At 40.4% G+C, this 25755-nt stretch overlaps 2 protein-coding genes across 2 annotated transcripts in view; both read right to left on the minus strand.

The window, feature by feature from the left end:
* LOC128534659 (myelin-associated glycoprotein-like) overlaps window positions 1-25230 on the minus strand; it is a 62574-nt gene extending 37344 nt beyond the window's left edge. Inside the window, exons 1-3 of the mRNA XM_053509108.1 lie at window positions 25101-25230; window positions 24651-24974; window positions 24306-24563 (exon numbers count right to left, since the gene is read on the minus strand). Coding sequence (XP_053365083.1) covers window positions 24306-24563; window positions 24651-24974; window positions 25101-25230 — 712 coding nt within the window. The remainder of the gene's footprint in view (window positions 1-24305; window positions 24564-24650; window positions 24975-25100) is intronic.
* Window positions 25231-25398: 168 nt separating this feature from the next.
* Window positions 25399-25755, minus strand: part of LOC128533948 (myelin-associated glycoprotein-like) — a 127071-nt gene continuing 126714 nt past the window's right edge. Inside the window, exon 10 of the mRNA XM_053508193.1 lies at window positions 25399-25466. Coding sequence (XP_053364168.1) covers window positions 25422-25466 — 45 coding nt within the window. The 3' untranslated portion in view covers window positions 25399-25421. The remainder of the gene's footprint in view (window positions 25467-25755) is intronic.

The raw sequence follows: 25755 nt of genomic DNA on the forward strand, positions 1-25755 counted from the left end.
TCACTTCCTTGTTGGATCGGGAAATCCCTCTGTCCGCTCGCAAGCGCGCGCTGCGCTTCTTGTGAACGGGCGAGGATAAACATTCTTTCTTGCTCCGCGGAGATGGAAATAGCCTCTAAGCACTTAAAAAAACAACAAAAAAAACCAATAGACGGCAGGTTCTGTCGGGTGGCCGGGGGGCGGAGCCTCAACAATGCTCTCTCCCTTTTTCTTAGCAATCTCCATATGAGTTAACCCTTTCATGGAGTAAGCTGTATTTATCATGTGTTTTCCTGTCATCTACTTTATTTATTTGTTTAAATATAGTTGAGGTGGAAGCGCAGGTTATATGATGACACCCAGATAGAAGAGACGCTTCCAGGCTATCTCTCTCCTGGGACATCATCCTCCCTGAAAAGCTAATACTTCCTTTCAAGCTGTGTAGACTTTTATCCTCCCTGGAGGGAAAAGCTTTTCAGGCAGCAGGTCTGGTTGGTGCTCCATTGCACACCATGACGGTTTTGCAGATTCTACCAGGCTGACCTGCTGAGAGACTTGAGTACTGGCGGGGCTCTTTAAGATAGGGCGTTCTGGAATTACGCCGGGCCACAGACTTATGGCTGAATCTCAGCGGGATCTCGCATTCCTCCTTGATGCCCCTATTTCGCCTTCCGGCCTGTTTGGCGATGTCGTTAACTTGTTCGCCACTAGGTTCATGAGGCAAAGTTATATAAACAAGCCTTCGGAGAAATTTCTTCCCCGCTGTGCTCAAGAGTCGGGACTGTCGGCCACCCAGTCTCGACCGGGTCTGACGCTTGCAAGGCGTGAAACACACAAGGAGAGTGTTTTTGAGCCGGGCACCCCCTCGTTAAGATTGGGGTGCGTTGCACCGCGCTTCGCAATCCGCCTTAAAAGAGCTCAGACTGGCATATTGTCTTCTTCACAAAGAAGCCCTGAGGTTCATGTGCCCAGGACCATGGGGGTGGCCCCCCAATGGGGAGAGGCACGCAGAATTCCTTTCGAGAATGAAAGCCGCCGTTAAACCAAGCCGCCGAGACTTTTGCCCCTTTCAGAGAAACTGGCAGCGTGAAAACTACTGCCAAGCATATCTCCTTGGGTACTAAGCACTGTAGAGAAAAACTACAGGATGCAGTTCTCACATCACCCTCCGTGTTTCAACGGCGTGGTCTCCACTTCCGTGAAACCGGAAAGTGCCCATCTGCTGACAGAAGTTGCTGGGGAATGGGGCCATGAAACATGTTCCCCTACCAGACAGTGAGTCAGGCTACTACAGTCGGTATTTCTTGGTTCCCAAGAGGAACAGGGAGCTATGTCCAATTTTTAGATTTTCACGGGCTGTTCCGCTATCTAAAATAAATAAATACAGCTTTAAAATGTTGACTGTCAAAGTGATTGCTCTCAAATCCTACCAAGCGATTGATTTGGGACAATCGATTGAAAGACGCTTACTTCATATAGAAATATTGCCACAACACAGGAGGTTCTTAAGGTCGCTTTCGGGGGCGAAGCTTACCAGTATCGGGTCCTTCCATTTGGTCTAGCTCTCTCACCCGCACATATATGAAATGCATGGATGTAGTTCTGGCGCTTACGACTCCAGGGCATCCGTATTTTAATTACATAGACGACTGACTGGCCCAGTCTCAGTAGCTAGTGCTTTGACATCAGCATGTCATCCTACTGTAGCTCATCTTTGTTTCTTAGGATTGAGACCCAACGCCACGAAAAGCATGCTTTTTCCTGTTTAGAGGACAACATATTGGGTGTCACATGGGATTCGACCGTAAGCGGGCACAGCTGTCTCCCGCTCGTGTCGAATCCATTTCCAACACCCTCAAGGAATTCAAGCTAGACCAGAAAGTGACCATCACTTTCATAGATCTTAGCTCTTAGGGGAGGCCATCTTCTCGCGCAGCACATCAATTGCCTCGAAATGATGGCTCTATTTCTAGCCCTAAAGCACTTCCTCCAGCAGTTGAGAGGCTACCATGTCCTAGTGCGGGTGGACAACACTATGGCAGTCTTATATATTAATCGCCAGGGCGGACTGTGCTCGCGCCGCTAAATAGCTAGCGCACCAGGTTCCTGTCTCTCAGGGCGATTTACATTCCAGGGCATATGAATGTGGGAGCAGTTGTTCTGTCCAGTCAATCTCTGACACACGGGGAATGGAAACCCCACCCTAAAATAGTCAGTCAATCTGGGAAAGATTTCAGGTAGAAGAGGTGGACCTCTTTGCCTTGCAAGATCAGCAAATGTCCCCTTTACTACTCTCTGACTCTTCCAGCTACCCCGGGTCTGGACGCCGTGGCCCTGGTTACGCCTTTATGCGCTTTTCCTGATAGCTCTGCTCCCGGGAGTCTCGCCGAGGGTTGATCAACAGTGTTTGCGCCTCTTATTGATAGCGCCCTGTTGGCCGACCAGAGTGTGGTTTTCGGATCTAGTATCCCTCTTCAACGGCTCACCATGGGTGATTTCAATAAGGTGGGATCTTCTGTCTTAGGCGCAGGGGACGATATTTCATCCCCGGCCCGAGTTTTGGAACCTTCACGTTCAGTCCCTGAACGGGACCAACTAAGTCAAGCTGGTCTTTCAGCCAGCGTAATTAAGACTATTCTAAGTGCTAGGGCTCCCTCCCCTAGAAGAGCTTATGCCCTCAAATGGAATGTATTTGAAAGTTGGTGCATAATGAAGCAGGTAGACCCAGTCCACTGCCGAAATGTTTCAGTGCTGGAGTCTCTTCAGGAAAAGTTGTCCTCGGGCTTGTGCCCTAGTAACCTCAGGACGTACGTAACTGCTATTTCAGCCTGCCACGTCCTGATTGGTGGGGTTACTGTGACACGGTCCCTTTTGTGGGTTTTATCTATCGTGCTCAAAGAGCCAATTGACACCCTTTTTTTTTGAACCACTAGAGTCAGCGCCTCAGGTTTCTGACTTTTAAGATGGTTTTTCTAAGGGCTATTACCTCTCTGAGAGGATTGGAGATCTGTCAGTCTTCCCATCCTGCCTAGACTTTGCCCCTGGGCTAGTCAGGGCCATTTTGCATCCTCACTGAACTATCTTCCGAAAGTTCCATTCTCAACATGCATCCTATTGTTTTTGAAGCCTTCTGTCCTCCGCCTTTTACAGCTTCGGAGCAGGAGAGACTTACTGTGTCCAGTACGTGCTCTTCAGATTTACATCCACCGCTCAGCCAGTGGCATAAGTCAGAGCAGCTTTTACATGTTTTGGGGCATAATGCAGGTCACACTTTAGATTTAATGATATTCTTCGGATTAAGTGAGAAAAATTTATTGACTATTTCCTATATTGTCTCAATGAAAGTATGTCATAGTAATAATGTACGCACAGCGCCGCGCTACCGTACTAAACGTACATTCATATCAACAACTAAAAGAGTTACCAACTTTAATTGGATTACCGCCGGACCCCACAGAACTTGATCAGGCGACTGAATATTTAGAGTCAAGGTTCCGTTATACCTTGGATAATGTAGCTCCAGTTAAAAAAAAAATATTAGAGATAAGAACCTCGCTCCCTGGTATAACGATCACACGCGCAGTTTAAAAAAGATTGCTCGGAAATTAGAACGTAAATGGCGTCAAACTAAGTTGTTAGTTTTTAAAATAGCATGGAAGGAGAGCATCCTGAACAATAGAAAAGTTCTTAGTGAGCTAGATCAACGTATCTCTCCACTCTTATAAAAAAATAACAAAAATAATCCTAGATTTTTATTTAATACTGTAAACAAATAAACCAGAAATAAGAACACTGCAGAAATCTCCACAACAACATTGTGCAATAGTGAGGACATAGTAAATGACCTTGACTAATAATGAAATTGTAAATATTAGGCATAAAATTGAGGCTTCGAAACCGAACAATGTAATTAATGGAGCCATGTCAGATCGGAACCTAGAATACTTTACTCCCCTTAAAGAGAATGAACTAATTTCACTCATCTCTTCTGCAAATTCATCAACCTGTATATTAGATCCTAAACCAACACATTTTCTTAAACAGATGAAACAGATTTTCGTACCAGAAATAACAGAATCCCTGTTTAAAATAATTAATCCTCCACTCAACATTATGTATGCTCTCAAATCTTTTAAATTAGCAGTTATTAAACTGCTAATTAAGAAACCTGACCTTGACCCCTGTCAGCTGTCCAATTACAGGCCAATATCAAACCTCCCCTTTATCTCTAAGATTCTGGAAAAGATAGTAATGGAGCAGCTACAGTAGGAGCCATCTCAAACAGCCGCCTAGACCATGGTAGGTCTATGGCAGAACCATGACAAGTCCATGCACGATCAGTGCACGAAAAGTGATCCCCCACGATGACACAGTTAACGATGCCCTGCCCCATAAACGCCCCCATGCGCTTTCTAAAAAGATGGTTACAATGCTGTAAAATCCCGCCAAGTGGAGTGGACTGCTTCAGTTAACTGCAGTGTCCAGGCAGCCTTATACACTATGTTCAATATATAGGCAGTTCTTACATTGTCAACATAGTTTTATAAATAGATGATGTGGAAAAAAAAAAAAATTAATAAAATTTATTTTTTAATCACTCAATACACAATCCATGATGTATATGCTATTTTAAATTAATAAAACTACTTATTGCAATATTTTTCAAAACATTCTTAATAATCCTTAAAGACATAGTACCATTTGTAATTTATCTATACCGATCACTGTAGGTACAGAATACAAATGTGGGCTATTGTAGTGTTGTACTGCCGGATGGATCTTGGGGAGCAAGTGAGCTTGCTTGCTGCCCAATGCAAATGGCTGGGGGTACTTTATTACTTCACACAGTCACATATACAGCACGGGAAGCACATTCACGCAATAACCACCAATTCAGCCTAAGCATGAACAGGTCACGCACAAACATGGCCGAAGCCACTAACCCACTAACACACTTCCCCAACAAGGTAAACACACAGCAACCCCTCCCACAAGCCATGATGGTCGCCAGCCGAAGCCCCGCCTACACCACACTATTTTACATTACGGTGTATTTTATCTATTTCCGTTTAATACACTTTACATAATATTTTGCTGCAAAGTAAAGCTTAAAATGCAAGTGAGTTTGTTTACATTATATTTTTGATAATGTTTTCACTGATCTTCTTTTTGCTAATATTAAAAAATTGGCATAAAAAATTGGCATAACAAATCAATTAATGGTGCATAATATCTGGAACTTATGGATCAGTATTTCTTTAGACATTTAACCAGCATAACGTTCCCCAATCAAAGATCTGAGGTGGCATTAATCACTTATCACAACTGTAAATAGATGCGTCAACAGAGACAGATTAAATCCCCATAAACATTCACACTTGAAAACAATACTAAAAGAACTAAAAAGTTCCAGAGGGTTACAACCTCTTATCGCAGGACAGTGATCACCTACAGTATATTACTGTATTTTTCACTGCTTATATTGTTTTCCCTGGTTTTACGCAATTTTGTTAGAGATCGTGAGATAGAAAGAGCGCATGCGTGAGAGAGGGCTTATATTGTGATTTGTCCAAGGTTACTAAAGCCTGCCTCAATACTACTAATAAAAATAACTTAATTGTAACCCATGAGTCTTAATCACAAAATCAGCCAACACTTCAAACAGATGACACAACAAAGTATATACTCTGAAACATTAAAAAAATATATTCAAAAAACATAAATATGAAAACAATCACCAATTATTGTTAGTCAACCCATGGCTGTTCAGGTTCAAGTTTACGGGGCTTGTCAGTCTCTCGTTAATTTGACTTCTGACTCAAAACCAATATGGCTTATTAAAGATGCACTGCTTTATTGGACATGGCTGTTTTGTAATGTTCAGCAAAATAACCACTGTCTATGGTTCGAATATACTCAAAGTCATGATGTAATAGAGACATGTCTCTTCAGCTCCTTCAATTGTTTATTTTGTTGAATAAGGTAATACACAATATTTAAAATAAAACAAACCAGGAAGTAAGTGTTCCATACATTAAAGTACTATGTATAACCAAATGCCCTAACAAACATAGTTACAGTGTAGAGTACAAATTAGGAGTATGTGCACTGGTGGCGATTGGAAGATGAATGAGGATACCTAATTTACAAGACATAAGACGGGTCAGAGGTGTGAATGCGCATCTCCGCTTTGCTCTTCGTTGTGTGTAATTGTGTTTTAGGTTTCTAGGGGTACATTCTTAAATTCAGTCTGTTCAAATCTTTATAAATGCCTCTGTGCTATTTTGTGCTGAAGTGACCCATATTTATTTTTTCTTAGGTTAATTAATGCTTTGGGTTTTAAAAACTTTATTAAAAGACAAACTTAGGAGTGGAATGTGAGAAAGTTAAGGTAATTTAAGGAAATCTTAATGGAGAATGTACTGACTTCTCCCACTACTGACTGTTCTTTCGACTTGCCAGCGCGCAAATGTGTTTGTGTTAAAGGCAAACTTGACGAATGCCGTAGCGCGCGCGCACACACACACACACACCTGTGGCACTTTAACCGTTAGTGCATCAACGTTGTCTTGTAAATAGCTGATTAAACCTCTGAACACAGCTGTTTAAAAGAAATACTAAATAGACACATGGTGTATTTTGTCCTCAAGTGACACACATCAATACATTAATAATTTACACCATAATAACATTAGTGCAAAAGTGAAGTGATTAGTGAAAAAAAATGGTGCAAGAACTCTGGTGCAAGACAGACTTTGCTCATCGCTGGTGGAGTTTGTGACTGTTAGATGCAGACATTTTTATTTACTATGGGAATCCACCACTGTTTTTATTATCGGAGTATACATTCCACTTAGCGCTAATTTGAAGGAAGCGCTATGGGAACTGTATACAAAGATCAGTGAACTGCAAAATACACACCTGGATGGACTGTTTATTGTTGCTGGAGATTTCAACCATGCAAATCTCAAGTCAGTGCTTCCTATATTCCATCAATATGTGGACTTTGCAACGAGAGGGGAAAACACGCTGGATCTTGTTTACACAATCATACCCGGCGCATATTGGGTAAAGCCCCGTCCCCACCTCGGCTACTCAGACTACATCTCTGTCATGCTAATTCCAGCATACAGACCACTCGTCAGGCGTTCAAAACCGGTTCTGAAGCAGGTGAAAAACTGGCCAGCGGGAGGCATCTTTGCTCTTCAGGATTGTTTCGAGAACACTGACTGGACTATATATGAAACATAGGGAGGCTGCAACTTAGGGCGACCCTAATGACTTGGAGAAGTACACATCATCAGTGACCAGCTACGTCAACAAGTGCACCGATGACATCAATGTCTCCAAGAGCATCATCTCACGACCCAACCAGAAACTGTGAATTACTGCGGAAGTGCTGGCACTTCTGAGGACCAGAGACTCTGCCTTTAAAGCGGGAGACAAGGTGGCCCTTAGAAGAGCAAGAGCCAAACTTTCTCGGGCCATCAGAGAAGGAAAAGCACGCACACGCCCAGAAAATTCACATTCACTGGCAGATGTTCTTACCGACATTTTTAATATCTCTCTGAGCAGCGCCGTCCTTCCCACATGCTTCAAGGCCACCACCATCGTCCTCGTGCCCAAGAAGTCTTCTGTGTCCTGTCTCAATGACTACCATCCCCATGCACTTACACTCACCATCATGAAGTGCTTTGAGCGGCTCATCATGAGACACATCAAGACCCTGCTGCCCCTCTCACTGGACCTACTGCAATTTGCGTACCATCCTAACCGCTCAACAGATGACGCCATCTCCACTAGACTCCTTCTTGCACTCACCCACTTGGACAATAAGGACACATACGTTCGAATGCTGTACATAGATTTCAGCTCAGTATTCAACACTATTATCCCCCAGCAACTGATCGGAAACCTGAGCTTGTTGGGTCTGAACTCCTCCCTCTGCAACTGGATTCTGGACTTTCTGACCAGAAGGCCTCAGTCAGTACAGATCGGGAACGGCACCTCCAGCACCCCCACACTGAGCATTGGGGCCCCTACTGTTCACACTGCTGTCTCACGACTGTGTAGTGACACACAGTTCATATCACATCATTAAGTTCGCTGATGACACGACCGTGGTGGGTCTCATTAGCAAGAATGACGAGTCAGCGTACAGAGAGGAAGTGCAAAGGCTAACGGACTGGTGTAAAGAAAACAACCTGAATGTTGACAAGACAAAGTAGATGTTTGTTGACTTTAGGAGGACATGAAGCAACCATTCTCTGCTGAGCATCAACGGCTCCTCTGTGGAGATCGTCATAAGCACCAAATTCCTGGGTGTCCACCTGGAGAAGGACCTTAGCAGGTCCCTCAACACCAGCTCTGTGCACAAGAAATCCCAACAGCGTCTCTTCTTTCTGAGAAAACTGAGGAAGGCCCAGCTTCCACCACCGATCCTGACCACCTTCTATAGAGGAACTATCGAGAGCATCCTGAGCGGCTGCATCACTGTCTGGTTTGGGAACTGTGCCATATCGGGCCGCAAGACCCTACAGCGGATAGTGAGGACAGCAGAGAAGATCATCGGGGTCTCTCTCCCCTCTATTGAAGACATCTACACCACACGCTGCATCTGCAAAGCAACCAGCATTGTGGCTGTTCGGACACACCCCTCTCACACACACTTCACACTCCTGCCATCTGGAAAAAAGTAACGAAGCATTCGGGCACATACATTTGGACTGTGCAACCTCTTTTTTCCACAAGCCATCCATCTTCTCAACAAAAAGGAACTGGACTGATAAACACACACACACACACACACACACACACACACACACAACATTATCACTCAGCTCACAACTACCTCAAAACTTTGAGACTGGACTGACTAATCAACACAAGCGCAAACACACTGATCTATACTACCAAACTATCGTACACACCAACCTGTAAATGCTTTTTTGCATAATATTCTTTACTGGATTACCTTTGCACTACCTTCTTAATTCTTGCTGCTACAATAAGAAACATTTACTGGTTCTTCACTACCCTTCAACTCATCACCTCAACACCACAGAGTATTATGTTATGTTATGTAGTGGTTGCGCACTGTCACTTTGTTGCTCTTGTTTGCATATTTGCATGTGCACTTTATGTTGTCTGTTGTCTGTCAAAAAAAAACGTAGATAGTCTTCATTTCTGGGTTAGCTAGTTAGTTTTTGTTAATTTATGTTGTTAATTCATTATGTTAATTTATGTTGTCTGGTCAATCTGTTTTGTCTCCGCTAGCCAGCTACTGTAACTCGTATTAAGGTAGTTAGGTTTTCTGTTAATTTATGTTGTAAATTTATGTTGCATGTATCACCTTGGCCCTGGAGGAACATTTACATTTACATTTACATTTAGGCATTTGGCAGACGCTCTTATCCAGAGCGACTTACAAAAAGTGCTATAATGTTTACATAATTGGATACATACTTACACTGGGTTAACTAGGTTAATAACTAAGTGCCATTAGTCCAACACAACTAAGAAGAGTTTTTTTTTTTTTCTTTTTTTCGGGGGGGGGGGGGGGGGGTAGGTTAGTCCAAGTACTGGAGAAACAGATGAGTCTTGAGTCGTCGTTTAAAGATAGTCAAAGTCTCTGATGTACGGACATCTAGAGGAAGTTCATTCCACCACCTTGGTGCCAGAACAGAAAAGAGACGGGATGAATGCCGCCCTCGATCCCTGAGAGATAGTGGAATGAGGCGAGCAGTGCTGGAGGATCGGAGGGAACGTGGTGCAGTGTGTGGTGTAATTAGCGCAGAGAGGTAAGTGGGTGCTGGGCCATTTTTAGCTTTGTAGGCAAGCATCAGTGTTTTGAATTTGATGCGGGCAGCTACAGGAAGCCAGTGCAGGGAGCGGAGGAGTGGGGTGGTGTGGGAGAACTTGGGGAGGTTAAAAACGAGACGTGCTGCTGCATTCTGGATCAGTTGCAGAGGACGAATCGTGGACAGAGGCAGGCCTGCCAGGAGTGAGTTGCAGTAGTCCAGTCTTGAAATAACAAGGGACTGAACAAGCACCTGAGTAGCCTGTGAAGAAAGAAATGGGCGAATTCTTCTGATATTGTAAAGAAGAAATCGACAAGAGCGAGGAAGGTTAGCGATGTGTGGGGAAAATGACAAATGATTGTCCACGGTTACCCCAAGATTGCGGGCGGTGGCTGAAGGAGTGATTTGGTTGTTGTCCATGGATATCACAAGGTCTTGACCTGGAGATGACATTGTTTTGTTACACTGTGTACTAACTGTACATGGTTGAAGTGTCAATAAAGCCTACTTTAACATGAACTTGAACAATACAAAACAACCATGTCCAATAAAACAGTGCATCTTTAATAATATTGGTTTCGAGTCAGAAGTAAAATTAAAAAAAAGACTGAGAAGGCCCTGTAAACTTGATCCTGAACAGCCACGGACTGACTTTAACATAATAGTTGATTATGTATATATATATATATATATATATATATATATATTTTTTTTTTTAAATGTTCAAATTAACGTTTCAGAGTATATAATTTGTTGAGTCATCTGTTTACAGCGTTGGCTGATTTTGTGATTGAAACCCATGGGTTACATTGAAATATTTTTTATTAGTAGTAGTAAGCCAGGCACACGCGCTCTCTCTCTCACTCTCTCTTGCACACACACATACAGTACACGCACACACAAATAACATATGAAATCTCGTAAAACCAAATGAAACTAGAGCAAAAAATATAAGCAGTGAAAAATACAGTAGTATGCTGTAGGTGATTCCTGTCCTGCGATAACATGGGCTAACCCTCTGGAGCTGTTTAGTTGTTTTAGTATTGTTTTCAAGTGTGAATGTTTATGGGGATTTATTCTGTCTCTGTTGCCGCATCTATTCACAGTTGCGATAAGTAATTTTGCCCCATCAGATCTTTGATGGGGGAACGTTATGTATGTTTAAATGACCAAAGAAATACTGATCTGTATGGGCGAATATTTGTTCCAGATACTATGCGCCATTGATCGTTTTGTTATGCAAATTTTTGACTATTAGCAAAACATCAACAAAAATATAACAAAAATAAACCCGCAGCGCAAGAGAGAGAAAAAACGTTGGCTCAGTTGTGATCACGTGACGCTCAGTGTCTAAACAAGAAGCGCATGCGTGAAACATGATACTCGGTGCTCGTAAACCAAGAAGATGCTAATTTTTCAAGTTAAATTTTATTAAAAATCTTTGCTCGTCTTGCAGAACACTCGTAAACCGCGTTACTCGTAATCCGAGGTTCCACTGTAGATAAAATAGACCGTAATGTAAAATATTGTACTGTACATAGCCCGCAATTGTATTCTGTACCTATAACGATCAGTAAAGTTAAATTACAGATGTAATTGTGACTTTAAGGATTATTAAGGATGTCTTGAAAAATATAGCAATAAGTAGTTTTATTTATTTATTAATTAATTTATTTATTTATTTAAAATAGCATAAGCATCATGGGTTGTGTATTGAGTGATTTAAAAAATCTGTTTTTTTTATCTTTTTTTTTTTACCACATCATCTATTTATGAAACTATGTTGACAATGTAAGAACTGCCTATATATTGAACATACTGTAAACTTATCTAAGTTTCAACAGGGAATGTGGTAATATTGAGTTTGCTGAGTTCTTCTGTGCTTCCTTGCCCAGGGTTAAGTAGGGCCCAACAGTGGCAACTTGATGGTTGTGAACCTGGGATCTTCCGAACCGTAGTCCAAAGCCTTAACCACTGAGCTACCCCTGGCCCCACTCTGTAAGTAAGCCACTCTGACTTTGCATTAGCTGCTGACAAACTGAGTATGCTAGAAACTACTCTTCTGATAAAATTAAATAAAATAATAATAATAATAATGACTGATATTCTCTGGGATTTACAATGAGATCCAACTGATCATAGCCCAAGGCTATGAATACTTCAGAAACTAATCTGCTCTGACCCTGTTTGATGGAATGTGCTGAGACATCATTTGACTACTGCTAGCAAACCCAGCTGCTGTCACTACACGTTGGCCTTAAGGCTTTCCATTGAAGGAACTTTCTTTAACTCAACATAAGTCAAACACAGCCTTCACTTATTTGCCCCTGATGCCTAGCCACAATGTGAATATCTTCATGCTTGAAAATTAGTGTTAAGTTTCTCTGAACCCTTTTGCAGCTCCCATATCTCTCCCATAGTCTCTTCCTGTGTGTAGGATTGCTGTGATGCTCACATATTCTCCAGTTGTCTGCTTCAGTTGTAAACATGTAATCATTTTAATCATGTATTAATTCTGATCTTTGTAGTAACTGTGCAATGCAGACTATAGAAGCTTTAAACCTTCCTCCATACTGCAACTGTTTGCTGTATGAGACTGGTCATTCTACAGAAGTTGAACTTGTGAATTTCCTGATTTTACCCTTATAAAAGTTTCAAAATTACCCTCTGCATCTGTTTTGCCCTGCTTTTGCATTCAACCCATTGGCACACATTATGACAGTACCATCTTGCCATCTGGACCTAGCAGAACTTTAAAGAGTATTTATTGGTGGAGGAAACAGCTCTGTTTGTAACCCAACACATTTTCTGCCTACATGGTCTGTTACATGTTCTGCCATGTAACATTGTCTCCAACTGAGAAACGCAATTTACTGCTATGGTCTGGGAGGAGTTCTGGGAATTTCCATCAGCTATTTTTCAGGCATCCACCCAGAAACCAATGGCCAAAAAGAGCAGATGAATCAGGAATCAGAAACTAGGATTTGCTTTCACTATTCCTATGAACTGTCGTCCTGGTTTCAGAAACTAACATAAGTAAAATATGCTTAAAAATATATCCAGTCTCAGTAACAGGTCTTTCCCCCTTTGAGGCAGCATACAGCATTTATCATAGTATTCTTCTTCACAGATTAGAAAATGTAGTAGGAATTAAAGGTACAGCCCTCTCCTGGCTCATCGTTGACTTATCGTTATCAGTATGTAGACTTAAATGGTGATTATTCTGCATGTTCTCTAGTGGAGTTTGGTGTTCCACAGGGTTCAATTTTAGGCCCACTTCTTTTTTCCCTTTACATGCTTCCTCTGGGAAACATAATCTGTAAGCATGGTGTTAGTTTTTTATTGTTATGCTGACGACACACAGTTATATGTCTTAGCAAAACCAGATGAGAAAAAACAGCTTACTAAAGTTGAGCAATGTGTGCAGGACATAAGATATTGGATGCTAATTAACTTCCTTCTGCTTAATCCTGATAAGACAGAAGTTCTAGACATAGGACCGCATACAACTAGAAGTAAGATTTCAAATCACACCGTATCTTTAGATGGCCTTTCTGTTCCATCAGGTGCAACAGTAAAAGACCTCAGTGGGAATATAGATTCCAGCCTTTCATTTAAAGCTCATGTAGATAATATTACCAGGATAGCATTCTTTCACCTCAGAAATATTGCCAAAATAAGAAATATATTGTCGCTAAACAATGCAGAAAAACTAGTCCATGCTTTTATTACATTTAGGTTGGACTATTGTAACGCCTTACTGTCTGGTTGTTCAACTAGGTGCATAAACAAGCTTCAGCTAGTTCTGAATGCAGCAGCGAGAGTCCTCACTAGAACCAGAAGATACGATCATATCACACCTATTTTATCTTCACTTAATTGGCTGAAATTTCACATTGATTTTAAAATACTGCTCTTGATATATAAAGTATCATATTGTCTCGCGCCGCAGTATTTGACACTGCTACTGTCTTGCGATCCACCATGCCTACTTCGATCAAAGGATGCAGGCTGCTGGTCCTTACCACGTATTATAAAAACTACAGCTGGGAGCAGAGCTTTTTCCTACAAAGCCCCAAAGTTATGGAATAGCCTTCAAAATGGTGTTCGGGACTCAGACATAGTCTCAGTGTTTAAGTCCAGGGTAAAAACCTATTTATTTAATCAAGCATTTTTTTATAAATAGATTAGCCTTAGGTAAAGGAGCAGATCTGGGGGACTCATGGATGTAGAGTATTAGGTGAACTGGTATGTTTAGATGCTGTCCTCCCCACTTTCACTGATCACTCAGGTTTATTGACGGTGAGGTGATTGGTTGCTTTACATCTCAGGGACCCCTCATGTCTGTGTTTCCTTCTGGATCTCCCTTTTAGTTATGCTGTCATAGTTAGTCCTGCCAGAGTATCTGCTTGCACTTGCACTGCTCTCCCCTCTCCTGTTCTCTCTCCTGCTCTTTCTCTTCCCTATCTCCCCCTCTCTCTCTTCCGTCTCTCTGTCGAGCTACACATGTCGTTCCTGAGCTGCCAGTGATCCAGACTCCCTCTGCCCTCTGTGTCTCTTTGGGATACACCTGGTGTCTGGGGACGGTTTCACTCTAACTAGAAGACGGTTCTGGCCTCAACTGGTGTTGACAGCTGTTTCTCTGATGACTTGACAGTTCAATAGTTCAGGCCTGGAATTTCCTACAAGTCTACCTGACTTTCCAATAACTACCTGGACTCTATATTAACATCAATTAACACCAACTGTTATAGCTGAACTGGCTAAAACACCTTACACACAGTATGAATTCAGATAAATTTCTGCTTTCTGTTTTACCCAAATGAGGATGGGTTCCCCTGTTGAGTCTGGTTCCTCTCAAGGTTTCTTCCTATTACAGTCTTAGGAAGTTTTTCCTTGCCATTGTTGCCCTCGGCTTGCTCACCAGGGGGGTATCTGATCATTTTGATTCATACACATTCACATTCTATACAAACTTAAATAACTCTTTTGATTGTGTAAAACTGTTTTGCAACAATGACAACTGTTAAAAGCTTTATACAAATAATATTGAATTGAATTGATTACAGCTATCAACCTCCTCGTTTTCATCACATGAACCTGAGCCCTCTGTTACATCTGTCCTACTCCTTGTCTGTTGTTGTTTTCATACCTGGAAGAAAGCCAGAATTATTCTATTAAAACACTCAAAATCTTACTACAGGTGGGCCCTACACCACAATATAGTGGTCAAAAGGTCTGGCTATCCATGTGCAACCTCCTCTTGAAAGTCACCTTCTGGAAACTTCCCCCTTGTTTATTTAAGCCATTTCTTATTTCCAAGGTGCTCAATCAAGTGGAAATATGTGTGAAATTGTTCAAGACAAATCAGTCAGAGGGGGTCACTATTATGCATAACAGAATGAGTTAAGGGCATGTATAATACCCAAACTGAGAGCCCAGTGTTAAGAAGAATGTTGAGTAAAATTAAAGTTACGACCAGTTATGTGCAAGAATATAAAGTATATTAGTGCATCACACAAATCTGGCTGGACAGTATTAAACCAAACTTTTGCAGCAGTTCTATATTTGTCTGAAGTTAAATCTGCAGCTTAAGTAAAATTAAAATGTTGAGTAAAAGGGATGCTATTATCAGTTATGTACAGATGTAATAATCTTCTAAATACAATAAGCAACTAATATGTTATTTCAGCTTGTAAACAAACACCTGCATCAATAGATATTAAGTAGAAAAGCAAAATTTAATATTGTTATTGGGATTAGTTCATATTTTCACAGCTGAAATAACAGTTCAGGGCCGATTTACTTTTTCAATTTCTCATTTGTAATTCACTCTCCAATTACTGAACAGAGAGTGCATTTGATTGACAATGACTGATGATGAAGTACAACTTAAAGTAAACATAAGTTACTCAACCTTACAAAATGTTTTTTTGTTTTTTTTTATTAATAGGTTAGACAGAGAGTCCTACCATACAGAAAGACGTGTACGTGGGCTTTAACCTGAAATAGCACTGTTTAAATCAAGAATAATCAGCTTATTTTAGGGGGCGGCTTTCCTACCAGTGGGACAAATAGCATTTTTTTTTCAGGTAACCGTGAAGAGAACTTAAAATGTTCAGTCATTTGAGTTTTAGCTCAAACACACAAATGTAGTACATCATCTGAATCTGTAAAGGTCCTAGTTTTATTAATGTACACTGACAATATCAACAAAACATTGTGCTTTTCTAAAATAAAGAAAATAATTTAGCCGTCTCAGCCTTTGTGAATATATTTCTGAAACACAATGCTAAAATAAAACTCAGCAAATATGTCACACACAGACATGGGAAATATATCTATAAAAAACCTAAAAGGTCGACTTTTAAATAAAGCAAATTAAATAAAATATTTTCAGTTCATGTAATTCATATGAATCAAAGGAGAGGCACAGTTCTTTATCTATCACTTTTTTTTTTTTAATGACCTGAGACAGGACACACCTACACGATATGCACAGGGAAAACTGTCTGGGTAATCTGTATACATGGCTATGCCCTTTAACACACACACAGATTCTGTAAGTTTCCTGTTCTTGTGTAAGAGGGCACATGCTGTACAGAATGTTCTGGATAGTGTGAGGAGTTTATCTTTTCCTAAGAACAACACTGAAACTCTGACAGAGAATGGGTGTGTTTTAAAGAGTGAATTACTGCAGCACAGGAGGAGTATCCAGCAAGCTGTTACCATACCTTTTAATTATTAGGTCTCATATACAGGTAATCCTTATTCTGATCATATAAAACTGATATTTAATTTTTCTTGTTTTGGTTAGCTTTGGCCAGCTTATGCAAATGATTGCCTTTCAATGTCACTTACATAGTTTAAGTTAGCATGTAGATACCACTGCTAATCATGCTAACATGCATTATAGCTTACAGCCTTATAGCTAATGCCATATGGAGCCTAGAAATATTCGTCAATATCAGGTGTGGTATAAATGTTCTAATGTAATTCACCCTGTTTTGGATACAGTGGTTACTCACGTGGAAAGTCTATGACTGCCACGCACTCTGTCGCGGCAAACAGCAACAGACAAAATAAATCAGTCGCAATTCAAAATAATTTGTGAAATGACCGCCAGGTGGCGCAAGGGGACATTTTGCAAATGGCTGCAATTAATTTTGTTTAGACAGACTCTATGTTTCTCTCTGTCTACTGTTATTGTTATTATTAATGAAAATAGCACAAACAACAGCTCAAGGGCTTGTAAAAACATTTTTATTTTAACGGTAAAAATGTCAATTTTGGAGTCAGTGGTCCGAGCACAACGTAATGATCTTTGTATGATAAAATGACTCCTGGCATGAATCTACAAGAGGCGCTTCAGTTTCAAATAATCATTTAACGCTGAACCCAAACAGCAAAAGAACATGATAATATCAATTTAAAGAATAATAATCATCTTGATTTTAGCTGTTTATGTCCAGCATTGAATAATTATTTAATTATTAATAAGTAAAGCTGCTCACATTGCGCGCTTTCACTTTTAAAAAAATGCAGTGTTTAATCAGCAAGTATATGTTGCCTCTCTTTAGGGTAGATGAATAATCTGATTTTTCGAAGCTTTTGTGTCGGCTCATATCGGGAGCATTTTGATCAGAGTGGAGATAAAAAGTGAAAGTGTGTAACAACAACATAGCACAATGCATGTGTGTAAATGGCCGAAATGTGGTTGTGAATAAATCTTTTGGTGAAAGTAGAATGTTCGCGTGAACCCGCGGCGCGCGCGTGCGCTCTTTTCACTTTGCCGAGTTTTGATGTCAGATGAACGCCGATATGAGAGATTTATTATAAGAGATTTCTCTTTCCCAGAAATATAACAAACACACATTTATACGTGTTAAATAAGCGCTGTCTTTGCGGCGCTGTGGGAAACGCACGCCGATGTGAGCCGCCGTATCTCAGTCATAATATACAAATATGTTTTAGCTGTGTAGTAGACTGCGGGCTAGGCTTTCTCTGAATACACCGTTTAACGGGGGTGGGGATAAGAAACACCGCACCGGCAGAACTACACTAATGGTTATGAATGCGTCGGGGAAAACAGCAAGGAAACTGACTGGCCATTTTAATAATTCATTGATAAGTTGATGTCTTTTCGTTTCGGCTGTGAGTGGATGCGCTGTACTAATCCACGTTTCATACGAATTACATAAGCTGATTTTTTCCTCCTTTTGTTTATATAAAAGCAGACATTTTGCTTTCTGTAAGTATATATTTTTCACGTCTGTGAGGTGAGTATACACGGAGTTTCGGCTTATTTTTTGACGCGCTCAAGTTCACAGAAACCGATACAGAATAGCGCTGTATCCCTGTTCGCTTTCGTTATTTTACAACATCATAACGTTTTGTCGTCATTGTGCGTGCACTTAAATAAAAGTAAAGTCTTCTAAAGGCTATGTAGCTTATATAGGTTTATTATATAGTTTTTGCCCATTAATTTGACAACACCTGTGACTCACCCACGTTTTCTGATACACAGCCAGAGTTTTCTGGCTACACGAGTGTTACACATGATAAAATATAAAGGCTCACTGTGTTAACATTTACTTTGCTTGAATTCGATGGAACTAAGAAACCCCTATATTGAAGTTCTAAATTTGTACTGTAATTTTAGTACTGTGATGATAAATTCGTTTAATGTTTCACTTGTATTTTATAAGGTTTTTGCCGGCGGTGATACAGCGCAACGGGGGTGCTGGGATGTGAAAATGTAATTTGTTAAAATGTTTTTTTTTATTTATTAAAGAACATTATGATGATCATAACAGCCTACTGCATTTAATTCTTATATTAACGCAAAAACACATCGACATCTGCTGACGCAGTAGCACAGCCTGACAATGTTTTAATTTAGATGGTAATTTATTTTCATTTATTTCAGTTAATAAATCTACTACATATTTAAAGAACACAAAATATAAGATGACAAAAAACATACATGCGTAGCTTTTCTAATTGCACATGATAAAATCTAAAGGCTCACTGTGTTAACGTTTACTTTGCTTAAATTCGATTCTAATAAAATTTAATTTAATTTAAATTCTAAATTTGTACTGTAATTTTAATACTGTGATTATGAATTCGTTTAACTCCAACGTTTCACTTTTTTTTGTGCAGCTCTAACGGCGCGCGGCTAATTAATTCTTGAGAGAATAAATTAATGCCCGAGGCGTCAGTCTATAGTTATATAGCGCCACTCAGCGGTAGAAGCCAGCAAACGCACAAACCCAAATGCCGCCACCGTGAGGCGTGACGGTAAAACCAGAATACCGCATGAGTAACATCTGTAGCTTTAGCTTCCGATAGCTATTTGGTTCAGTTTTTGGTTAGCTTATGAAATCCTTATCTGTAATGTTATTTAGCACAAATACTGTACTTTAGCTTGCGGTGGTTAAAATATTAAGTTATGTAGCTTACAGATGTTCGTGATATTCGAATGTAAATGTAAATCAATGCAAAACGATTTAAGGTCGTTGTATGGGGTTAAAAAAGCTTATGTTGTCTTTATGCATGACTATTAGTGATTGATGATGATAATAGCAATATACAGTAGTTTATTTTGTGTTTTATTTATGTTGTCTTTCTTTTTTAATAAACAGTTGAGAGAGTAAAAATGATCAGCCAACTGTTTGATAGAAAACAAATACAAACAAGAACGTAATATACAGATGGTCCATCAATGTTTGATGGAAAACACAGACTGATGATGACACTCCTGGGTGCCAGGAATGTGCCATCATGAAAATGCCAAGTATGCCATGCTCACTAAGAGCAGTGGTAGCTCAGAGGGCTAAGGCACCGAGTTACTGACCAGAAGGTCGGCAGTTTAAGCCCTGCATTGTTTTACCCTGAATGTCTGTTTTCGTACAGGCATATTTATGGCATAAATGTGATTCCTGTTTAGGGACACTGTCCATGTCCCACCAGGGACATGGACAGTGGTGACCAGTGTCCCAAGTCCTTTTTTGTTTGGCTCAACAACCTAATAAAATTTTCTTTAAAAAGGTGTTTATGTTTTCTTGTGATTGTAATACCGAGATAGGTAAACTGATTTCTCACTATGTTGAAAGGAAAATTGTGGATACCAGTTGTTAGTGCTGTATTATTAAGCAGAAAGAGTTCACTTTTGTGCAAATTCAGCCTATATCCTGAAAAATAGCTAAATTCACTGAGCAATGACAGCACAGGTGGAAGGGAGGAGATTGGATTTGATATAAACAGTAGAAGGTCATCTGCATAAAGAGAAACTTTATGTTCTTCTCCCTGCCTCCAAATCCCAGATATATCCCTACAACTGCGGAATGCAATTGCTAGTGGCTCAATGGCAAGGTTAAAGAGCAATGGGCTAAGAGGACACCCCTGACGAGTTCCCCGCTGAAGGCTGAATGGTTGAGACTGCTGAGCATTAGTCAGAACTGTGGCATTAGGGCTTGAATATAATAATTTAACCCAAGTGATAAAACTTGGACCAAAATTGAATTTTTTTAAAGCCCTAAATAAATACTCCCATTCCACACGATCAAAAGCCTTTTCAGCATCCAAAGAAAGGACACACTCAGGGATCCCCTCTGATGGTGTGTACAAGATATCCATAAGGCGTCTAATGTTAAAATAAGAAAAACGATTTTTAACAAAACCGGTCTGGTCCTCAGATATAATAGAGGGTAAAACAATCTCTAATCTACGAGCCAAGACTTTAGCAAGGATTTTAACATCCACATTAAGAAGAGAGATTGGTCTATATGAAGAGCACTCTGTTGGGTCCTTATCCTTCTTTGCTATGAGGGTGATGCGAGCCTCATTAAATGACGCGGGCAGCTTACCTTGCTGAAAAGATTCAGATAGAACCGAAGCTAGTTGTGGTGCAAGGTATGAGGAGAATGATTTAAAAAACTCTGCAGGGAACCCGTCAGGACCCGGGGACTTACCAGATTGCAATGATGAAATAGCTGAAATGATTTCCTCCTGTGATATGGGCCCTTCTAATTTTAATTTAGAATCAGGGGACAGTGTTGGGATATCTAGTTGAGTCAGGAAATTCTCAACTGAACTATGGTCCTTAGGGAACTCAGAAGTATATAGTCGAGAATAAAAATTCCTGAATGCATCATTAATTTTAGAATGATCGGTAGTAATGGTACCATCCTCCATCCGAATTCTTGTAATGTGTTGTTGTGCTCTAAATCCTCTTAACTGACCAGCTAAAAGTTTCCCAGATTTGTCACCATGAATGTAAAATTGGCTCCTACTCCTTAATAATTGACGTTCTATAACATGTGTTGAGATAAGTTCAAACTTACTTTGCAATTCTACACGTTTTTTATACAGATCGGGGTTTTTAAATAGAGCATACTGCTGATCAATTTCTTTAATTTGGTTGATTAGATCTTTTCGCTCTTTATATGCCTTCCTTTTCATATTTGCAGTGTATGAAATTATCTGTCCCCTGAGGTAGGCTTTCAGAGCATCCCAAACAGTTAAACATGACACTTCAGATGTTTCATTTGTGTTTAAGAAAAAAACGATCTGATCTTCCATAAATTTAACAAAATCATCCTCTATGAGTAACGATGAATTAAAACGCCAATTTTTATTAATCTGAGGTAGATTGGGGATCTTTAGAGACATAAGAACCGGAGCATGATCTGATATCACAATGCTCTGATAAGCACAAGAATTAACCATTGGGATCAATTGATTATCTATGAAGAAATAATCAATTCTGGAGAAAGTATGATGAACATGTGAGAAAAATGAATATTCTCTCTTTTTTGGATTAAGGAAGCGCCATATGTCAGAAATACCAAAGCTGCAAAGATAGGACTGAAGTAGCGTGGCAGATTTACTCAGAGGTATAGGATTGGGAGATGACCTGTCAATTGATGGGTCTAAACAGCAGTTAAAGTCTCCCCCTAATATAAGAGAGTATGAGCTCAGATCCGGCAGAACAGAGAAGAAATGTTCAAAGAAGGAAACATCATCGTAATTAGGGGCATATAAATTAGCCAACACTACATTAGTATTAAATAACTTCCCTGAAACAATGATATAACGACCATGTATATCTGCAATAATATTATGCTGCTCAAAAGAGATGTTTGGATTAATGAGAATTGAGACACCCCTAGCTTTGGCCTGAAAGGTCGAGTGGTAGTGCTGCCCTCCCCAACGCGACATAAGGCGAGAATTATCAGAACTGCGAATGTGAGTTTCTTGTAAAAATGCAATTGCAGTGTTAAGTTGCTTAAGGTGTGAGAGCACCTTCCTTCTCTTGACCGGATGGTTTAAACCCTTAACATTCCAGCTCACAAAGTTTAAAGAACTATTCATTCTCCCTGAGAGGAGATGCAGATAGATAAACATAAATAATGAAATGCCCAGCGTCAGCTTCAAAACAGAAGTGTAAAACACAGAGCATCACGTTAAAGATACACCGTGTATACTGAACTAACATAATACTGGCTTTGGAGAACCCCCACCCCTGCCCCACACACCCCTCCCCCACACACCCCACTACCCCCAAACAAACAAAGATAGCTGCTAAGAAACAAAGCAGCAAGCTCTTCCATCCTTCCATTTTCCACCTAACCACTCTTCCTGCCGCTAACCACACCATCTTCTGCTCCGACACAATTTACAAAAACTAAGAATTAAATATATAAATAAAACATTTCCCCACTCCAATACTGAAATCTCTCAATAAGAGAAAAACACAAAACAACCCCCCTCCCCCCACGTCACATTGTAACTCTAAAAAATAAACAAACATGTAAATTACACGTGACTAGAAATAGAGAAAATAATACTAGAAAACCAACAACAACTACACGTGTTTAACACAATACTCTTACCAGGAAATAACGTAAACATGGCTAGATTTAAAGTTAAAAAGGGTATTTTCCTGAGAATTGTAGTATTAAAAAAAATAAAACTATAATGCACTACGTAGTTTTCGGCAGACTGTCTATGTGTTTCTGCGCCTCCTCTACCGAGCGAAGCCACTTCTTCTGTCCGGTAGAGAGAGTGATCCGGAGCCGTGCTGGATACAGGAGAGAAGGCCGGAGTCCACGGTTGTATAACTCAGTCATAACGTCTCTATACTCGGCTCGCTGGCTTAAAACTTCGGGAGCGTAGTCTTCCACGATACGAACCTGCTGACCGCGGTATTCCAGCTTCCCTCTCCGCCGAGCCTCCCGAACCAGAAGGTCTTTAACCTGGTACCGGTGCACACGGAGAATGACGGGCCGAGGTCTCTGACCTGAAGCGGGTTTGGATGCAGGTATGCGGTGGGCTCTGTCAATCTCAGGCGGGGAAGGGAGCGTTTCACTCCCAAACACCTCGCACAGAAACTTCGAGAAAAACTCGGTAGGGAGTCCACTCTCAGTACCCTCCGGAAGACCCAGGACACGCAGGTTCTGTCTCCTGCTCCGGCCTTCTAGGTCTACGACTTTGGCCGTTAACTTAGAGTTATTTTCCCGAAGTCCGGAGCAGATGTTCTCCAACTCGGTCACACGCTGGCTCAGGTCATCTGTAGCGAGTTCTAACGAAGGTAAACGCTGTCCATGGTCCTCTACTTGGGTTTGGATTTGGTCCAGTTTACTTTCTAGTAAACTAAACGAAGATTTAAAATCAGCCGCTAACGCTTCACGTTGTTTATCTAACAGCGCAGAGACGGCCTCGATCGTCAGAGGGGTCGCAGTGTCGTCTTTTTTTCCGCTTTTAACACTCCTTGTAGCCATTATAGATAAAAAGTAGTTAGCCGTGAGGTAGAGTATAAAGATATTGTAAACTAAGGATTTAATTCAGCATTTAAAGACGAGTAAGGGAGTAAAGAAATTAAAAATTGTCGGAGCACCTAACTCACACGTCTACTCCATGTGGCTGCTAACCGGAAGTCTCTTGTCACATCATTTTGAAGTAGAAACTCCAGGCTACAAGATTCAGTTTAGACTTGTACACAAATGTTATGAATGTGTTTTATGGCCTTATTTACGTGACTTATTTTTTGTTGTGTTTAATAGCCACGCATAACTGTCATTTTCTCCCAAATACAAACTTAATACATAAATAAACTTAGTACATACATGTTGCTCACATATTACTGTAGCCCAGTTTATGCTGAATACAGTGTAATCAGACATTTATATGTTTATAAGTAACTGAAAAATCTGCAAATGTCAGAACTTCATCAGGGCCGCAAAACACCTGCAGACCCCTAAGGGTTTTAACCTTCTAACTATTTCTACAAACTCTTTTCTCATTAATTACGAGCAATCCATTAGTAATAATATATAATTTATGTTTATTTTACCTCACTGTACCAAAACATACTGAACCAAAAGGTTTGCTTACTATTACTATTAATCTATAATTAGTTTCTGACAGGAATAATGCTTAATCCAGTTATTGAGCATGGCAGAGGATAAACTACTTGAGTTACAAATATATAATGATGGAATATCCCAGCACTGTACTCACAAGACACATGCAGGTAAACAGATGAGTTGTGGTCTCCATACTGGTTTTGAGCTCTACAGTAGTATAAACCACTGTGTGTAGAATCAGTGGTGTTGATGGTGAGATGGTCTCCGGTTCCTATCTGCTCTCTGTTCTCTCTGTACCAGGTGTAGTTTAGCACTGCTGGGTTTGCATCACTGCTGCAACTTAGAGACACTGAACTGCCCCAAACCACTAAAGCAGATGGAGATGCTGATACTGATGTGTTTCTAGGACCACCTGAAGGAGGAAGAACAGAATTGAAGAATTATGACACCATGAATCATTAAAAATGCATTAAATATGAACTGATTAATCAGCACTTACACAGAACATGGAGTGTAAGAGAGCTCTGTACTGATATGTTCTTGTTCTGTAGCCAGTAGGTGGCAGTGCAGGTGAAATCCTGTCCATGATGCAGGTGAGTAGCGTTGAAGTACAGCTGAGAGGAGCTGAAGCTGGTGTTGTGGTTCTGCTCCTGTTTTCTCTCCTCAGGCAGGAAGTTCCATGTAAAAGTGGGAGGGTTTAAGGAACATAAAGCTGGAGCAGAGCAGATGATCCTGACTGAAGTTCCCTCCACCACCTCATTTAGGTCCTCCACCTCCCCCTGATCCTCCTTATACAGTCTTATTGAGGGGCTGATTGGAGAGTCTGAGATTAACACACAGTATCACATTAGAGATGAGTTTTAAATGTGTTCCAGTGTATCATTAGTGTAATTACAGTTACACTGTACACACACAAACACACACACACACACACTGCTGCAGCTCTCACCTCGCACTCTTACAGATACTGTTGGAGATGTATAACTGTATTTCAGTATCCCTGAAGTCTCTATTCTAAAGTAATAAACTCCTCTGTCACTCTCACTGATGTTGTAGAAGACGGTGGTGCAGTTCTTCATGTGGAGGTCTCCTATAATTTCACCTTTAATCTTGTTCTCTTCAGGGATTTTAGAGTTAAAGACTGTGTTTGTTTTATGGTCAGTGCTGTCTTTTGTCCAGATTCCTGTAAGATCTCCCTGGAGCTGTGCATCATATTCTTTATTAATCTGAAAACTGCAGGGTATGAGAACACAGAGTCCTCTCAGAGCTTCTACACTTTCTGGTAGACTGATGGAGAATTCTCTACACCAAACAGCTGCAAACACACACACACACACATACACACAATCTTTACAATGACACAACAAAATAATATTGTTTTATTAATTAGTAAAACTTCAAACAACATCTTTAGACATACCTGTTAATTTAGTAGTTGGGTTTATTGATGATCAATTCATATTTTTCAAAGAAGTATTAAATTACATATAAACCAGTTATTGAGAGTGTACGTGCATGTTATTCACAAGTTCTGACGCGTGTCCTTTTGTTACACAGTGTCACTAACGACTCCAGACGTTAGTTGATTTCTTTGTCTCTTGTTT

The sequence above is a fragment of the Clarias gariepinus genome, chromosome 12 (genome assembly GCF_024256425.1).
Source record: "Clarias gariepinus isolate MV-2021 ecotype Netherlands chromosome 12, CGAR_prim_01v2, whole genome shotgun sequence".
NCBI lineage: Eukaryota > Metazoa > Chordata > Actinopteri > Siluriformes > Clariidae > Clarias > Clarias gariepinus.